This window comes from Aspergillus terreus, genomic scaffold (assembly GCF_000149615.1).
Source record: "Aspergillus terreus NIH2624 scaffold_15 genomic scaffold, whole genome shotgun sequence".
NCBI classification, from domain to species: domain Eukaryota; kingdom Fungi; phylum Ascomycota; class Eurotiomycetes; order Eurotiales; family Aspergillaceae; genus Aspergillus; species Aspergillus terreus.
In genome coordinates, this window is record NT_165938.1 from 1,248,123 (window position 1) to 1,266,749 (window position 18,627).

At 53.6% G+C, this 18,627-nt stretch overlaps 6 protein-coding genes across 6 annotated transcripts; 4 read left to right on the top strand and 2 right to left on the bottom strand.

Annotated features, from left to right (window-relative positions):
- Positions 1-329: 329 nt before the first annotated feature.
- On the top strand, positions 330-1,103 carry ATEG_09932 (uncharacterized protein; the record flags this gene model as incomplete). Its single annotated transcript, XM_001218553.1, has 3 exons — positions 330-380; positions 449-735; positions 806-1,103. 3 exons carry the CDS (start codon positions 330-332, stop codon positions 1,101-1,103), a joined length of 636 nt encoding a protein of 211 aa, XP_001218554.1.
- A 1,350-nt stretch (positions 1,104-2,453) lies between these two features.
- Positions 2,454-7,127, top strand: ATEG_09933 (uncharacterized protein; the record flags this gene model as incomplete). The annotated part of the gene is made up of 1 exon (XM_001218554.1): positions 2,454-7,127. One exon carries the CDS (start codon positions 2,454-2,456, stop codon positions 7,125-7,127), a length of 4,674 nt encoding a protein of 1,557 aa, XP_001218555.1.
- A 2,309-nt stretch (positions 7,128-9,436) lies between these two features.
- Positions 9,437-9,991, bottom strand: ATEG_09934 (uncharacterized protein; the record flags this gene model as incomplete). The annotated part of the gene is made up of 1 exon (XM_001218555.1): positions 9,437-9,991. The coding sequence occupies one exon, from the start codon at positions 9,989-9,991 to the stop codon at positions 9,437-9,439; it is 555 nt and encodes a 184-aa protein (XP_001218556.1).
- A 2,370-nt stretch (positions 9,992-12,361) lies between these two features.
- ATEG_09935 (uncharacterized protein) lies at positions 12,362-15,992 on the top strand (the record flags this gene model as incomplete). Its single annotated transcript, XM_001218556.1, has 7 exons — positions 12,362-12,773; positions 12,840-13,148; positions 13,265-14,175; positions 14,421-14,687; positions 14,889-15,332; positions 15,439-15,598; positions 15,655-15,992. 7 exons carry the CDS (start codon positions 12,362-12,364, stop codon positions 15,990-15,992), a joined length of 2,841 nt encoding a protein of 946 aa, XP_001218557.1.
- Positions 15,993-16,247: 255 nt separating this feature from the next.
- Positions 16,248-17,013, bottom strand: ATEG_09936 (uncharacterized protein; the record flags this gene model as incomplete). Its single annotated transcript, XM_001218557.1, has 3 exons — positions 16,248-16,571; positions 16,654-16,785; positions 16,981-17,013. 3 exons carry the CDS (start codon positions 17,011-17,013, stop codon positions 16,248-16,250), a joined length of 489 nt encoding a protein of 162 aa, XP_001218558.1.
- Positions 17,014-17,898: 885 nt separating this feature from the next.
- ATEG_09937 (uncharacterized protein) lies at positions 17,899-18,219 on the top strand (the record flags this gene model as incomplete). Its single annotated transcript, XM_001218558.1, has 1 exon — positions 17,899-18,219. The coding sequence occupies one exon, from the start codon at positions 17,899-17,901 to the stop codon at positions 18,217-18,219; it is 321 nt and encodes a 106-aa protein (XP_001218559.1).
- Between the last annotated feature and the right edge of the window lie 408 nt (positions 18,220-18,627).

Sequence of the window (18,627 nt, forward strand, 5' to 3'; positions counted from 1 at the left end):
GAGGCCGTACGAGAAGAGACGCGCTTGTCACAGCCGTGGCTCTCGCACATATAGATCCCATCTTGGGTCGAAGCGCCCGGTTTCTAACCCCCGAAATTGGCCCAGTTTCACGGAATATAGGATTGACAGGCTACGACGCCAAAAAAGTGTCACACTGACTCGGGCTCGGGCGCCGACAGCACTTCTATCAGGAGATAAATCTTTCTACGGCCCTGATGGCTTCATCGCCCACCTCCACAACGCGTCCAACGGCCCCCGACAGCCTAGTCCTGGAAGCTTGGGGTCAGGGGTATATGTTCGGCTCGCTACTCATTATGGTCGCCATCACTATGGCCAATATCAAAAAGGGCATCTTACTACACAAGCTGATTGCATTGGAGGTGCGTTTAGACACCATCCTTCACACTGAACGTCCTGGACACAGCTGATACAGTAACGAGAATGATAGCTGCTGCTGGCCATGGGCCATGGAACATTTATCTTTCTCGATGAACCTGGATATGGCTGGTATCTCTCGATCACCGCCATCGGCCTGAATGTATCCTGGTCGCTGCACAACCTGATCGCCTGGATGAAGCTGCGAGGGTTCTTCACTCAGTGGGGCACACGGCTGTACTTGGGGTCCTTGCTCCTCGCCCAGCCCTACTGGGTCCTAGAGATCTACGCCAACTTTGCCTTTTTCAACTTCGGCGACCCATTGTTTCTGCGGACCCGGCCATACGAGCCGCTGTTTCGGTACGACTACCCTCTCGCCCGCGTCCCTTGTCCTTGAATGCCACATCGCCTGACCCACTGCCTCCATTAGAGATCCGTGGTGGATTTTCACCACCGTCTTCCTGATCTACAAGATCCAACAGGGGTACAAGCGTCAGCTGGGGCAGCTAGTTCGGGCGAGCCCACGGTTTGGGTTCACCTTGTTCTTTCTGTGTCTGTCGATAGCGTTTGTCATCGTCGACACATGTCTCATTCTGGACGCCTTTCACTTGGATTTGCCCACCGGCATCGAGCCTTTCTGGAAGGTAACGCCCACGTGGGTACCTATCGGAAAGTCTGTGGCTAATCCACGGATGCTCGCTAGTTTGCGTTTGTGTTCAAGTGCTTGAGCGACACCATCATCCTGGATGATTTCAAATCTGCCTTGGACCAGGTGCACCAGGATCGATTTCGGGAATTTCTCCCACCCTGCGACATCGAGCTCCGCGCTCGCTAATAAAGTTCACCTCCAAACAGTCTGAAGGAAGGGGAGGGCCCTTTTTAGTCTTCTTTGGATCTGAGTCGAGAAACCAAAAAGGACATAAAAATGATTAATTATTATTCTGGATTTGTGAGTTCCTTTTTTTTTTCTTTCTTGGGATGCCAGCCAGTTTTCGAGGGATTTTCAAAGGTTCGAAACGGTTCATACACCTGGTACCAGACCCCGTAACGGACATTACCAGGATTACCGGATTACTGAGCACGGGAAGATGAGAGCATAATCAATAGGGTACAGCTTACTTCCGTACATAACGAGAGAATGAGCCACATTAAACCATTGAGCCCTCACGAAAGAACCGATCGGATCGAATCAGAACATTTCTCTGCAGACTTCACTCAAGATAATCACAAGGCCCGGTTTTTAATTTTTAGTTTTTTCTTTTCATTTTCTCTTTCTTTCTTCTCCTTATTACTCTATCCAGGTGGAGTTTGGAAGACTGGCATTTCGCTCTCACCAGAGAGTTCGTTAGCTCGGAGGACGGAGCTTCCATCGGCCGCTAGCGTCTCTTCAGAAAGGACACGACAAAGGGGGAGAGTGGGCCTCCTGAGGTTTGCACGGTATTCGAACAGGTGACAATAGCTCTTAGCTCCCACCGGCGTCCTCCCACCGCGTCCTCCCACCGGCGTCCTCCCGCCGCTTTTGAGCTTAGAGATCCGGGACACGACTTTGAGGCGGAATTTCGCAAATGGCACAGAGTATTACTGCGATGCCGAACGGCGGCAAGAGGTTATTAGTAATCCTGCTACTTACGACTCGCTCGAACTCGTAGTCCCATCTTAGGATTTCTAATCACTGAGATTATGGAAGGGATTAACTCCGGCGAAAGTTCTTCTATGACGGCAGTGATTAACCCTGACTCCTCGTGCACCCCACTATATCTCTGAGAACGCTTCAACTGCCTATATCTGCCCCCTGCTTCGACGGTTTCACCGTTCCAATGCCCACATGTGCGTCTTCTTTGTCTTTTATGGGTGTCTTACAAATCGATCTCGGAGTTAATGGCGATTGCAAATGGCCCTTATATAACAACCCTGGTCCATGGACTTTGTCTGAACTGCTTGCTACCCACTCTCCACTCCTTTTCTTATTTCCTTCCCTGTTTCCGCTGTATATACCCTAATCAGCATTCCTAATATCATTAATCTGCGATTGATTGCCTGAGTAGAGCCGAAGTCGCATGGACGCCGATTTCCGTGCCATGGACTCTCACCAGGAGCACTCTAGTTCGAATGGACAGAACTATCTCACTGAGTCTTTTGCGCATCACTCTACCCCCGATGGACAAAACAACGCCGCAACCGCCGAAGAATCCTCTGAACAGGCCGTCACTACCGAACAGGTCAAAAACGAAACTGCGGAACCTATCAAACTGACTTCGACCTCCTCCCTCAGCTCATCTTTTGCAAGTGAAGATGGCCGCTGGGGTGAGCAGGAAAAGGGCGACCCCGTCTCCCGCCGCGGCGCCATGGAAGACCTGGAGGAAATGCGCCGCGAACTGACCCGTCTTAGTCTGCATCGCACTCGGTCAACCAACAAGAGCGGCTGTCGCCTGCAGTCACTTACTAGCCGTCGCGTCGAAGAGAAGGGCAAAGAGGAGGAAAGCGATATCGAAACCGAGGACTTCGATCTGGGCGAGTTCCTCATCAGCGGTCATCTGGAGCGCCGCACCACCGCCGGCGAACCCGCCAAGAAGGTCGGCGTTGTCTTCAAGAACCTCACCGTCAAGGGCGTGCAGACTGGCGCGTCGTTCGTGCGCACCCTCCCCCACGCCGTGGTGGGAACTTTCGGTCCGGATTTGTATAAACTTGTCTGCCGATTCGTGCCGCAGCTGCATTTCGGCAAGAAGCCTCCTGTTCGTGATTTGATTCATGATTTCACTGGTGCCGTACGGGAGGGTGAGATGATGCTCGTGCTGGGTCGTCCTGGTGCGGGTTGTACCACTTTCCTCAAGGCTATCGCCAATGACCGGGCTGCGTTTGCTGGAATTGAAGGCGAGGTCAGCTATGGTGGCCTCTCGTCTGAAGATCAGAACAAGCACTTCCGTGGCGAGGTCAACTATAATCCTGAGGATGATCAGCACTTCCCTTCTCTCACTGTGTGGCAGACTCTTAAGTTCTCTCTTATCAACAAGACTCGCAAGCATGACCGTGAGAGTATTCCTGTTATCATTGATGCTTTGTTGAAGATGTTCGGTATCAGTCATACCAAGAATACACTTGTCGGTAACGAGTATGTGCGCGGTGTGTCCGGCGGTGAGCGCAAGCGTGTCAGTATCGCCGAGACCCTGGCCACCAAATCGTCGGTCGTCTGCTGGGACAACTCAACCCGTGGTCTGGACGCCAGCACTGCTTTGGACTATGCCAAGTCCCTGCGCATCATGACGGATGTCAGCAAGCGCACGACCTTCGTCACCCTCTACCAAGCTGGAGAGAGCATATACGAGCTCATGGATAAGGTGATGGTCCTCGATGCTGGCCGCATGCTCTACCAAGGTCCCGCCAATGAAGCCCGCCAATATTTCGTCGACCTCGGCTTCCACTGCCCGGATCAATCCACCACGGCTGACTTCCTTACTTCCCTTTGCGACCCGAACGCCCGCCAATTCCAGCCCGGCCGTGAAGCATCCACCCCCAAGACCGCCGAGGAACTCGAGAAAGTCTTCAAGAACAGCAGCTCTCACAAGTACATTGAGGATGATTTCTCCAGCTATGAGAAGCGTCTCCAGGATACTCAACAGGAGGATACCCGCCGCTTCCAGTCAACCGTGGCCCAATCGAAGAGTAAGACCGTCTCCAAGAAGTCGCCATACACCGTCTCCCTCGTGCGCCAGGTTATGGCTTGTGTGCAGCGCGAGTGCTGGCTGTTGTGGGGTGACAAGACGTCCCTCTACACCAAGTACTTCATCATTATCTCCAACGGTCTTATCGTCTCGTCCCTGTTCTACGGTGAATCGCTCGATACTAGCGGTGCATTCTCTCGTGGCGGTGCTCTCTTCTTCTCGATTCTGTTCCTGGGTTGGTTGCAGCTTACTGAGCTTATGCCTGCTGTTTCTGGTCGTGGTATTGTTGCTCGACATAAGGATTACGCTTTCTACCGTCCGTCTGCTGTCTCAATTGCCCGTGTGGTTGTTGATTTCCCCGCCATCTTCTGCATGGTTGTGCCGTTTACTATTATTGTCTACTTCATGACCGGTCTTGATGCTGATGTTTCCAAGTTCTTCATCTATTTCCTGTTTGTGTATACGACTACCATCTGCATCACCTCGCTTTACCGCATGTTCGCTGCCTTGTCACCGACTATCGATGACGCCGTTCGTTTTGCTGGTATTGGGTTGAACTTGCTGGTTATATTTGTCGGTTATGTGATCCCGAAGCAGAGCTTGATTGCGGATTCGATTTGGTTCGGTTGGTTGTTCTATGTCAACCCGATTTCGTACAGTTACGAGTCGGTCTTAACGAACGAGTTCACCGGCCGTACTATGCAGTGTGCCCCATCTCAGTTGGTTCCTCAGGGACCTAATGTTAGCCCGGAGTACCAAGGCTGTGCCCTGACTGGATCGACTCTGGGTAGCACTTCTGTTGATGGATCGCAGTATTTGACAACTAACTTCCAGTTCACGCGTCACCATATGTGGCGTAACTTTGGTGTCATCATTGCCTTCACTGTTCTCTACATTTTAGTCACTGTCTGGGCTGCTGAGTTCCTGTCTTTTGGTGGTGGTGGTGGCGGTGCGTTGGTCTTCAAGAAGTCTAAGCGTGTTAAGAACATCACTGCTCCACCCAACAGTAACGACGAGGAGAAGGTCGCTAATGCTACCGACAATGCTGCTCTCGCTCAGGGTAAGGGATCCTCTGGTGAAGATGCCTCTTTCAACCGTCTGTCCGAGAGTGAGCGCTGCTTCACCTGGGAGAACGTTGAATACACCGTCCCTTACGGAAACGGAACTCGCAAGCTTCTCAATGGTATCAACGGTTACGCTAAGCCCGGTGTCATGATTGCTTTGATGGGTGCCTCCGGCGCCGGAAAGACTACTCTGCTGAACACTCTGGCCCAGCGCCAGAAGACGGGTGTCGTTACTGGAGACATGCTCGTCGATGGCCACAACCTCGGACCTGACTTCCAGCGTGGTACTGGTTTCTGTGAGCAGATGGATCTGCACGACCAGACTGCGACTGTTCGTGAGGCTTTCGAGTTCTCTGCCATTCTCCGCCAGCCTCGTGAAACTCCCCATGCTGAGAAGATCGAATACGTCGACCGTATCGTCAACCTCTTGGAACTTGAGGATATTCGGGATGCCATCATTGGTTCTCTCAGTGTCGAGCAGAAGAAGCGTGTCACTATTGGTGTCGAACTTGCTGCCAAGCCCAGTCTTCTTCTCTTCCTTGATGAGCCCACTAGTGGTCTCGACAGTCAGGCTGCCTTCTCCATCGTTCGCTTCCTCAAGAAGCTCTCCCAGGCGGGTCAGGCTATTGTCTGCACCATTCACCAGCCCTCTTCCATGCTTATCCAGCAATTCGACATGATCCTCGCCCTCAACCCCGGAGGTAACACCTTCTACTTCGGCCCTGTCGGAAAGGAAGGCGCCGCCGTGATCAAGTACTTCGGCGACCGTGGTTTCCAGTGCCCACCCTCCAAGAACGTCGCCGAATTCATCCTCGAGACAGCCGCCAAAGCAACCCGACGCAACGGAAAACAAGTCGATTGGAACGAAGAATGGCGCACCTCAGACCAGAACCGCGAGATGCTGGCCGAAATCGAACGCATCCGCACAGAGCGCAGCAAGCTCCCTATCGAACAATCAAACGGCACCCAAAACGAATTCGCCGCGACAACCTACACCCAAACAATCCAACTCACGAAGCGTCTCTTCGTGAATCACTGGCGCGACCCATCCTACTACTATGGCAAACTCTTCGTCAGCGTCATCATCGGTATCTTCAACGGATTCACCTTCTGGATGCTCCCTAACACAGTGGCGTCCATGCAAGGCCGCATGTTCTCCGTCTTCCTGATTATCCTAATCCCACCCATCGTCCTGAACTCCATCGTTCCCAAGTTCTATATCAACCGCGCTCTCTGGGAAGCAAGAGAATACCCGTCCAGAATCTACGGCTGGGTCGCTTTCTGTACTGCAAATGTCGTCTGCGAAATTCCCGCAGCCATCATCTCAGGTCTCATCTACTGGCTGTTGTGGTACTACCCCGCCGGCTTTCCAACAGACTCCTCAACAGCAGGCTACGTCTTCCTCATGTCAATGCTCTTCTTTCTCTTCCAGGCATCATGGGGCCAATGGATCTGTGCTTTCGCTCCTTCCTTCACAGTCATCTCGAACGTCCTCCCTTTCTTCTTCGTCATGGTCAGCTTGTTCAACGGTATCGTCCGTCCGTACGCCAATTACCCCGTCTTCTGGAAGTACTGGATGTACTATGTTAACCCGACGACCTGGTGGATGCGCGGTGTTCTCTCGGCTGTTCTGCCGGATGTCCAGGTTGACTGTGCCTCCCAGGAAGCGACGCACTTCAATCCCCCACCTGGTCAGAGTTGTCAGGCTTATGCGGGTGACTTTGTGAGCCAGCTTGCTAAGGTCGGATACCTTGTCAACCCCGATGCAACTTCTGATTGCCAGTACTGTCCTTATAAGGATGGTTCGGAGTATATGGCCAATTTGAACGTTCATGATGGTGACAAGTGGCGCTGCTTTGGTATTTTCCTCGCCTTTGTTATTATTAACTGGGCTTTGGTTTACTTCTTTATTTACACTGTCCGTGTGAGAGGTTGGGGATTCGGTCTTGGATACATCTTTGGTGGTGCTGGATTGATTGTGGACCGTGTTAAGGGTCTGTTAAAGAGCAAGAAGAGTGTGCAGGCTTGATTATTTTTGGATGTCATTTGGATATTTTCTTTCTTTTCAATTCCCTTTTTTTTTCTTTGACACTTTGTTCAATCCCGCAATGTCATGTTTGATCTGCATTTGCATGGATGGAGCGTGATATCCCGCTGGTGAATATTGGATGACAGACAGAAATTATCTTCTTATTCTTTATCTACTTATTATTTTTTTTTGTTTCGTGACCCTAATCTCATGTTTGATCTTTTGATAGAACGCAATACTTCGATATCGACTGATGGTGAGATGCATAGAAGCTAAAAGCATAGTACTTTCATCAAAAAAATGCAGTTTACCAAAGCTCTGTGTATCTGTGACATGTTCTGAACTGCTGGACCTATAGAATTGACATCGTATTGCTATGCAAGGTCACTAGTAATACGGCGCGTTCCAGTGTCAATTATCTGGCTGCAATGTGAGGTACCGGCGCAAGGAGCATTTAAAGCGTCACGAAGAATCAAACCACGCCCAGCTGCAGGCTTTTGTCTGTTCCCATCTGTGGTTCCCAATATAGACGAAGGTACCCACGTGCTTACACCTACAGTTTTTTAACACCAACCTGGCTATAGAACGTTACAATTAGTGATACAATTCGACGCCATATTCGAAGGCAGCACAAAACGACCGAGCCGCTAGACCGCGCGCGCCGAGCTTGCGCCGGTTGTCATACCGGAAAAAGTCGGTGCGAAGGGGGCGTGCCATGTAAAGAGTGTGTCCGTCGCAACATTCCATGTTCTTTTCAAGATAAGGATGGCAAAACAGAACAGCAACATTGCAGGAACCGGACTCCACTTCCATCATCTCAAAACACGAACGGTCTCAGGAATTTTATTGGGAGAAGAGGAAGCATTATGTTGATCATTACTTTGAGGCATTCCACCCACGTTGGTCTTTCATCCATAAAGGGACACTCAATCTACACAGAGAAACCCCGCTACTTCTACAATCAATGGTGGCCATCGGTATGCGGACATAGAAGGAATCGTCTGCACAGTCTGCGGCAGTGGAGCTTCATGATAAACTTGATTATGCTATCCGAGGTGACTGCAAGTGATTGAGTGCTTCCGACAGGGTACATGATGATATGTTTAGCCTCCCAGAAGTTAGCATATGTTACGTCGTTCATCTGTATAACGTCCCTCCTTAGAGAGTCATTTACCTGCACTAGAATCGGACGTTTTATTCTGTGGTTTTGCACCCAGACGACGCTTTGCCCTTGAAGACCTAGTCGCGAGAGTGCTTCCCTGGATACAGAAACATCAGACGAGACTGTGCGGCTATCCTCGACCAATCTAGCGTTGATTGGCTGTTTCCAGTGTAAGTTTGCGGACCTGACTTACAACGAAGTACGACTCTTCCAGCGCATTCTGAGCAGTGAGTGGAGTTGTCCACTTTTCGACCGCTCCAAGTGACAGGGGCAACTTATATAGCTCATAACATGCTAAAATGCGCAATGGCGAAATCGTACATACCGCATTGCCCTCAGCGTCCGCGTGGCCACTTGGGCGGCTAACGGCCACTTATCGCAATCTTCCCGCCAGCAAAGTGTTGTAATCTAATCCTCTACATCGGGGCAGTCAAATAGTGTGGAGTAAGATATAGTTTGTGATATTTCGAAACCGAATGAGATATCAAGCGGCCTTCCGAGCCCTACTCCCTAACACATCGGGGAGTGAATGACCAAGGGCATGGTCGGCCTAGGGTCCAGCGCGGGAAGGCCGCTGATTGGCTGAAATTTTCTGAGGTTTAGCCATAGTCGGTTTTGCTTAGATTCTCTCTCTCGTGCGCAATAGCGCAGCTACGAATTTATTATCACGCCAGTTGGTAGATTGGCTATTTAACTCTAAGTCTATATTCTTTTACCGCGGTACCTTCATTATACGTTGCTTGGTGGTGGTGCAAATTCGGCGGGTGATCAGGGCCGATTTTCGTGGGGTGCCGCCCGTCCGATTAGACCTGTCCGCGCTCTCCTACATGGGTGTTTATATACATCTTTCTTAGGGTGTAGGATACCCTCCCCCCAGATCTTTTAATTACCACTCTTACTCCCTAAGATGGAAACTGAGCTATTCGGCGTACTCCCGCGACTAAAGATTCTTCTCTGTCGGCATTGTCAGTATGGGGTACGACCGGTCGAGCTGGAGAATCATCTAAAAAGCAACATCAACTACCCCATAGCGACGTCGTCGCCATCGTCCAGGCCGTTCAACAGTGGCCCCAGATTGAGCAGGACAGTCTGTCTATCCAAATTCCCACGGTCTTAGATGAGCCGCTGCCCATTCTCCCATGTCATTCTAATGGATTTCTGCCAACGTGGCTCCGAGTCGTGCTGCTTTATTGCATCCAATCTCGAATTCCTGCGGAAGCCCTGGCGTCAGATCCACCAGTGGTCGCAACAGAACTGCCGCGGCCGATTGTCGCTTGCGGAGCGGGCTCGCAGCGAAGCCGAACTCCAGCAATCGTATCGAACCGTCTCGTGGCAGCAGGTGTTTCCCAGTGGCCGCGGATCGCATTACATCCACATTCGGTTCCGCCGGGCCAGCAACGCTTGTCCGACGAGGTTGTATGCGTTGTGGCCCCCGAAGGTGCGAAGATCCTCCCGCTTCAGCCAGATAGCAGCCTCGCCTCCGACACGCGTCAGCCCTGCCGCATACTGTAGGGGGGTAGGCCGGGGGGGGGGGGGGGGGGACGAGCTCCCAGAACTCGCTCCAGAAGTGGGCATCGCACGTTGCGTGGCAAAAGACGGCCGTCAAGTCCTGGAGGAAGCCGATCTGGCTCTCCGCGGCGTAGCGTCCCCCAAAGTCACCAAATCGTCCTGGATGGGTCGAACCATGCCCGTGAGTACGCATATTGAACCTGTCGAGAAATGTGGATACGGCAGGACCAACGTTGGACAGCTTCCACCATGCATCTCCCTTATAAATCCCGCCGTTCTCCGTCTGTATCCGGTTGGAAGGAATATGATATCCGGGCCTTGGTAGGTGCTGCGGTAGGCGGTTGTTGCCATTTGATCGGAGTCACCTCGGGTGGCCGCTCTACAGGAGATGGATCAGCCATGGAATCCAGCAGACCCACCTTGGGCCGTGCGAGCATGTGGTCTCTGATGAAGCAAGTACCGGGCAGATACTTATTCCCAGATTAGTCCACATCATTGCTCGATTTTGACGAGACAGGTCATCGTGGTTGATCATTTGCCCAGGGCTTCTCCACCGTGACATCCGATTCTAGACGGTAATAACTGAAGCATGCTATTGGCACTTGTCTGAGAACAATCCATCAGCCGGGTGGTTCTGTTGCACCAGTCGATATGCCTGTTGCCCGTCGATATGCCCGGGCAACAGGCAAGCAGAAAGACATCGCAGTGGGAGTTTAGCTCACCAGAACGCGGGTAAGCGGCAAGCCACCCGCACCCATGTGAAGCGCACCCGTGCCGATCCGCTAGGCTTACTCACCGCATTCCGCATGCTAGGAACCGCTCCGATCTGGAAGCACGTGGTACGAATATGCTCGGGCCGATCTTATCCTTTCTGCAGCGATCATTCCGACGGTGAATGACAGTCGAGGGAACTGGCCGTTGCGGTGATGCAAAGCGGGCATTCGTCCGGGTTGGCAGTCAAATCGCGCAAAGGGCGTGGGGTAAGATTAATGCTCCGGGCTGTCCTGATGGTGTTATGCGGAACCGATCAGCCATCACCCGGGTATCTCCATTTCATGGTGAGAACGGACCTCCTAGAAGCCCAGCCTCAACCGTCGCCATCATTCAACCCCTCAATATTCACCACTGCGTACTGAATATCCTGTTGCCGTGCAAGGGAGACCGCTGGATCAGTGTTCGGCGTGCGGAAGAGAACGCAGCAGTCCCCGGGCATCACTGACCTTGTCGATGTGTTGTGCCTGCCAGTTTCCGGCTATGCGATACATTCCGGCCGATCGAAATCGACCCTCCATTAATGGCCGTAAAGATGATGCGATTAGTCCCTCCGGCACGCGACACAGGGCAGAGTGCAGGGAGGAGTAGACAAGGATTGTCGGCTAGCCCGGGAACCGGGCGACCCGGATCATCCCACATTTTTCCTTTTGCCCAGTCAGACAGTGTTTCCCCGCCAAGACCTGCGGGCCGGCGCATCCCCACGTGGCCGCCCATGCTTATTCGAACGTGTTCCAAAGACGACTGTAAACATCGGTAAATGCGCTGGATCGTCGGGTGTAGCTATGCATTCGGGAACCATCAGCAATGTCTATCCGCGCGGTAACGCACATACCTAATATATGGGCTGCTCTTCCTTCCGATGCAGGAGGCGCTGGAGGGTGGACCAAAACGACGGCAGCCCAGTTACCCGTGAGCTCGGAGCGTGTCGATACGTACGGCCGCAATTGGGTGGGATACATACGCAAGGAAAGTAGGGGTGGAGGAGACATAAGCACCATAGAATTGAAATTAAATAACCGAGATTGCAATATCAAAGGACGCGATGGCAAGCATAGGCCAGCCTGTACATATGACCAAGGTGTTTTGTAAGAAGTCGGATGATAATGTAAGTCTGCTCTGAACAAGGAGAGAACGATGAAGTATTCCGCGTTTCGATCAATATGGAGGTTTATATATCTGGCACTGGAGCGCGTCTCTTTACCCAAGCACCCTCAATCAGGCGTGTGGATAGCTGGATCATATGTGTGACCCCGTCGTTGCACCTGATACTTGATTAAAAAGCTCGGTCTACTGTCCACCCAGGTCTTTATGGGGGCCTCTAGGAACCAGACGACCTGCCTGAATGACATATTCTGATACGGTACTCTCTTGGATAGAGCCCACGGGGATGGCCGATGATCGTGTCCGCATAAAAAGCATGGCTGGAGCGTTTTTCCTGCTGTAGACCCGTATGACCAGGCCACCAAAGGTACAAATCTGTGTTCGTCTCACGGGGCACTTCAAACTGTCCTGCGAATGTTGAGGTGCACAGTATCATGCCCAGCGTCTCCATTCGGAAAAAGACCGTTGTCTCAGCTGCTCCAGCCACCGGTTGGACCCTCTATACACAATGGCTATGTTCGTCTACCGTTTAAGGCGTATAATCCATTTCTCTCCCCTCAAGAATCAATTGTATTAACTTGGAGACCTACTCCGCTTCGGGTGTCGCCGCCAGATTCGGACTCAGCGCAGGACGTATTTATCTCGACCGGAGGCCGCAGAAGATCTTAGGAGCCGCCATATCTACACCATGCCATCAATCCAATCCCGCGTGGAGCGGGAGGAGCAGTTGCTGGAGGCGTACCGCAAGGAACGCTACCAAGGAAGTGCTCGGGTTTTGCTCGATTACCTCTCGTTTGACCACGGTTTCAGCCACTGCATGGGCGATGGCCGCAACTCGATCCGACTGGAGCGGATCTTGGAAATCCAGGGCTGCCTTCGGATCAACCGCGACTACCATGTACCGGTACTGGTCAGCGCTGCGGACTGGGGTCGCCGGGTGCGTTTCAACGAGACGGACAGTGGTCCCTTTCGGGCCCTGGACGTCCCGCTGGATACCGTGCTTCGTGCAGTGAAACATGAGAGCCTCATCTCAGCAGCGCGGAAGTGGCTCAGCCCACCGAACCGCTGGTGGGTGGTGGATGTGTACGTGGAGGCTCCAGGTGAGTCTCGCCGCGATGTTTGACAATGGACATTCACGCTGTGAGTCGCGGGCTGACTATGTCCAGGACCGGAACACGGGGGAGCCGAGGCGGACCAACCTGCACCGGGCCAACTGCAGGCCCGCCTAGTTCAATCTCTGCAAGAGCAGTTCCGGAACGAACGACAGCCGCCTGATGGGCTGATTTATTACAAAATTCGGCTGTACGAAGGCGCACTCGACCAGCCAGCCGATCAAGCCGCAGCCAACAAGTGGTGGGCGATCCTGCAGAATAACCCGGCCACCAAAAAGCACAAATACCTGCGAGCGTTCTTGCGCCACGGCAGCTTCCCCCAGGCATTTGATGCCCTGCTGCCGGTTCCCGGACTCTGGGCCGGTATGCAGATCGGGGTCCTCCACACGCTGGTGGCCCTCAGATGTGACGAAGTAGACGACCTGCTCGATGGATAGAATGGCGGTAGCCCGGCAGCTGACGAAATGGCCACCAGGAAGTCCTGTCATACCTCGAGCACATCCGACACACCTTCATCACGAGGATCTTCGGCGGCGAAATGGCGCTTGCGGCTGGGGCGGACGCCAAAAGCGTTCAGCTGCTGCAGTGTCGCGCGCCGAAAATTTCGAACGGTGATCTGCACTTTCTGCAGAAACGGATGAACGACGGGACCCTGTTCCCATTGATTCAAGACGGCACGAAGCGAGAGGCCCTCTGGAACCGACTGCAGACGATCGACGTCCCGATTCCCACTCTGCAGACTTTCTTTTCGGACCTGCGATATCTGGCCGTCGCCCGCCGCGCGATGCGAGCGCTCCTGCACATCACGAGCCCGCACACCAAGATGTCCATCGATGAACGACTGGGGGGCCAGCACCGCATGATCGGACACCTTCCCTTGGACGATGGTAAGCGCGTAGTACGGCGAGGGCTGCGCGAGCTGTGGCGCTTCAGCTTTCAATACGGGCTGAAGATGACAGGGACCGCCCGCCGCCAGCCCCGTGATCGCCGGACCCAGGAGGCCGCATCAGTCGTCCCGGACGTCACGGCACCAGTGGATCGGACGAGGCTTTGGCAACACTTCTTCTGGCTGGCCGACGGTGAAGGTTTTAACATCCCATCTCTGGGCGATTTCGGGGAGCGCCCGATGGACCCCGCCGGGGTCCCGACGCCAGCCAATAGTCCCGAGGCCTGGAGTGAGGAGGAGCCCGTGTCTAGGCGACGTGGTATTCCATTTACCCCCACAATCGACGCGGACCGGTGCGGCCTCTCCAAGGAGGCGTTGGAGCAAACCTGGGAACTACGGAGCGTCACACCGACGCTCATCCGACATTTCTTCCGTCATTTAAGCGAGGATATCCGCGGCAGTCCCACCACCCGCCACCCCGAGAGTCGGGTTTCGACGCCACCCGTGAGCACATTTGTCGCGGAGTCCACAGTGCCCCGATCACTACGGAAGACACTATCGAGCAACAGAACCTATCTCCATCGTTTCCGCTGGATTTTTCCAATATCGCACATCTAGATCTTGCCGAATTTGATCCGTTCCTGGGCATGGGGATAGATATCTGGGGCACTGAACTACCCTCGTGGAAACTTCGCGTGCATGTCAGGGTGCCTGGCTACCCGGAGAGGACAATTAATGTGCCGAACGAGAGGCAGCGTGCCGTTGAATTCCTCGACGGGCTCTCAGCACGCGGTTTCGTTCTTGAGATCGGCCGTCGGCGGGGTGCCCAGGGTGCAGACATTTACGAATGGCACCTTGAACACCCGCTCGATGAGGTGCAAGCGACACTCTCCCCGGGTTTTGTCAGTGAGTACGAGGTACCGCCGGAGAACCAGCTGAAACGGCGACGGCGAGATCAAGAGGCGAGCGGTGCGAAAAAGGCCATGGATGAGATCATGGCGTGGATCGACCGGCAGGTAAGCCTGTCGGTTGTCAAAGAGGAACTCTGAACGTCATAGAGACACTGAAACCCAGCCATTCACGGTGGCGGTGAAAAGGTGTTCACACCCCCCGGCAACGGTGGCATTGCCCACCGGACCCCAATCTGCCGCCGTACTGATATAAATTCGCGCCAATTCCTTCTGCATAGACCGCGTACACCTCACCGACGCGCCCAGAGAAATCCCTCGTCAACCCGCGACTGCACCGCCATCATTGGACGTATCCCCGCCACTCGTCTGTTTTCTTGTCTCGTTCCCATCCGTGGCACGTCGACAAACCCTATGCGCGGCAAGGAACGCCCTCGCACAATCTGGGCCGATCCAGCTCGGACATCCGCTCCACCGGCAAACGATCGCTCCAAACCGTCCGTCCGACTGGGGAAACGGGCGAATGCTGCACAAGGGGCTTCCCGCCCAGTCCACAGCCAGAGCCCCTGGGAACACTATGAAGCGGGAGCAGAAGTCTTTTGTGGCCGAGATGTCACTCTGGCCCGACACCGCACACACCGGAAGGGGGTTGTCCATCTCCAGCGCCTGACGGTGGATCGACAGTCTGCGGAGTCGCGGATCCGGATCATCGACCAATGTCAGCATCCCACCTTTCCTCATTCTCTTGGACGTGTACGACGCGGATGAACACCGCTTTCTGGTGTGGGAGCCCGTCGAGTTGTCAGTGCAGGATCTCTTCAATTTCGATCTCCGCCTGTCCGATGCTGACATCACCCAGATCATCCGACCGGTAGGTGATCTCTCAGTGTCCCTTTGCAGCTGCTCACCGCGTTGGCAGGTGCTGGAGGGGATCCGATTCCTCCAGAATCAAGGACTCGTGCTGGCGGCCCTGGGCCCGACAACCGTCCTACTAACGGCGGACGGTCATGTGAAGATTGGTACGTTCCTCGGGGCTCATGCGGACGGTCCCTAGACTGACCTAGTCGCTCAGTAGGTGTGGAAGATAGCTGTGCTATCCCGAAGGAAGATATGCACGCCGACACGCTCAAGCTCACCGCGCTTGCCGCGCTCGTCGAACAATTGATGGACCATGTCGTGGCCACGATGAAGAAATGGAAGGAACCTCATTCTCGGGGGCCGGAGATCAGATCCGTTCTCGCGGCCCTGCGAACGGAGCCCCTGGATGACTTGCTGAAGGTAAGATCCGTGCCCCTCCCAAAGCGTCATCCGCACACGGTCCTGATCTCGGCACCAGAATCCATTCCTCGCCTCGCAGCCGATCGGGGGCCTGCGATGGCTGGCGATCGCCGCCAACAAGAAAGTGCTTCATAATCTCAGATGGCTCAATGGGGACGGAGTCCAATACGATAGACACTGAAGCTATGAAGCTGGCCGGGGGTTGATATGATATACCGGGTTGTACATTAAAAGCGTAGAATACGTTTGCTCGCATTATTTGACATGCACCGCCCTCGGCGTAGGATTTGGATATCTATACGAGCGTTTTGTATGACACTAACGTCGCCTTTGCTCCGTGGTCAGATCACTCGAGCTGTGTCTCCTCGTCCGCCGCACACTGTAAAGCTATCAGCAGAAAGGAGCTGTTCCAGCGCCAGTGCCTCCCGAGGTTTTATAGTGGGGACGGGTGGACTGGTGCCGCTGCAGCACCCGAATCGCCTGCGAGATATCGTCCCTTGCGACACGTAGTCTCTCTTGCAGGCTCGCTATAGAGCGTTCTTGCTGTGCAGTCTCCTGCTCTAGCGTCCGGTATTGCGCTGCCCAATGGGTATATGTATGGGTTATGGTGTGCGCATGCCGCTGAAGGCGACCAATCTCACTCTTGAGCTTCTCGTTCTCGAGGCTAAGCCGCTGGATGATGGCAGTAAAAGAGGCATCGTCATTCGACGGCTTCTACGGTCCGGTTAGAATCCAGGGCACGACAAAGATGTGAGGATGTGCGGCATCATCGGCCCCCAGGATCGAGTAGACTTACGTCACCTTCCTCGATGGACCCTGGACCCTCATCTTTGAGACCTTCGGGGACGTGCATTACCAACAGCTGAATCCTCTGTTGATGAGTCCGTCGAGTAGGGAGGTAGAACTTCCGGACTGGTGGGCAGTCCGCCTGTACCTCGATGCGTATAAGAAATCCTCGATGATGCGGATCTTCCCTGTCATCGATCCCGACCTGTTTGAGGAAACGGTTAGCGCAGTGTATTGGCCGGAACGGTCAGAGGTGGGAACGGCGCAAGTTAGCCCCAGAACCTGCACGCTTGCTTTTATTGCTTTTGTCGCTCGCGTGGCACCGGTCGCAGCTCACCTGAAGATAACGCCTTTTCCGACCATCGACCATGGTTCTCTGGCTCTCAGGTGCCATCTTCTACTATCCCAAGTTCTGCAAGAGCCCGCGAGTTTGGATACGGCACAGGCAATCACTATGCTGGCAAGCTCCTACCCTCTGTTGCGATGCTTGAACCGTCAAACCAATGCTGACACCTTGGCTGCGCTGTAGGCAATTTATAACCTATTTGATAGAAAGCTGCCAAGTGTTAATTATCTCACGTCGATTGCCTCTCGCCAACTATTCATTCTAGCTTCCTACGGTAAACAGGCGGACAAAATCCAGCAACAGTTACGCAACATTTTCTAGGTCTGCTACACAATCAATAAAAATATTTCCCTCCACACTAGGCGGCCTCCGATCATCCCCGATGAGAACTGTGATTTGGCATTGCCTCAGGGCTACCCAGACCGGGCGTTCTCCGATCTAGAGAAGGATGTTAATCCGTACCGGGGACCAGTGTTTCCCATCGACTTGCGCCTAAGCCTGATCAAGTCGAAGGCGTGTTCCAGACTGTACTCGGTGGGGCCCGATGGTAAATCTGATGCGGATCCCTTGAAGGCAATACGGGAACTGGACGACTCCTTGGAAGAGTGGCGGTTGTCCATCCCCCCCCATTTGCGTCCAACGTTGCCCTATGCTACAACAGGGCGGGACCCCCATATAAGCCCGCGTATAGCCATATTACACTTTAACTACTACCTCTGCGTGATTACCATTCATCAGGCCGGCGTTCGGTGCAACACTTTAGCAAAATAGGAGAGAATAAAGAGAATCCTAAGCTCGAGCCTGGCTCTAGCGGTCGAAGCCAGTCAATCGACCCTTGGCTACCTAGAGCGGGCGGAATACGCACTGGTCGGCTGTGTCAGGTGGTATGTCCAGTGACTTCTCCATACTATGTTTGAACCATTCCCTCACCAAGACCTATGTGCCTCTAGGTCCCTGATCTTTGCCGCGATACCAGCACTACTCACGGTATTCCTCAACGTTGTTCGAGACCCACAGGACTCGTTCTCGACGGATGACGCGAAACGCCTGGCCATTACCGCGGGTATCATGGAGCGCGTTCTTCTATCAGATACGTCCGAGAAAGAAGAATCCAGCGACAGTCCGACGGTCGACTTCGTGGCGGAACTCAAGTGGCTAGGGGAGTACGCCGCGAGCAACGCTCGAATCACGGTAGATGTGGGTCGAGTATACCACAGTCAACCACTTTAATTCCTGCGCTCATTCATTTAGGATAATTTCTGTTCATGTCGCGAGATGGTGAGGATGCTGAGCGTCTTGCTGTTCTTCGAGTTAAAAGGACGGGAGTATTGGATGGTAATCATTCATAAAGCCAGGTAATCATAACAGTACATCTTCTAGGACGCGGAACGGAGCTGAGCAGGTGTACGAAGCTGCCCGCCAGAAAGGGTCGACCGTAACTGTGTGTCGGCGCATGAATTCTGACTGTATCAATTCCCACCGCCATGGATCCATGAGGTACGGTTACTACCTCTGTTGGGTCCCCATTGGTGGTGGCCTAGTCCTTTAGATAATGGCCCAATCGCCAAGGAGGAAACGCGTATCTGAATTCAGTGTGAAACGTGTGTTGACACAAGAAGGCCGGTGCAATTCGATACG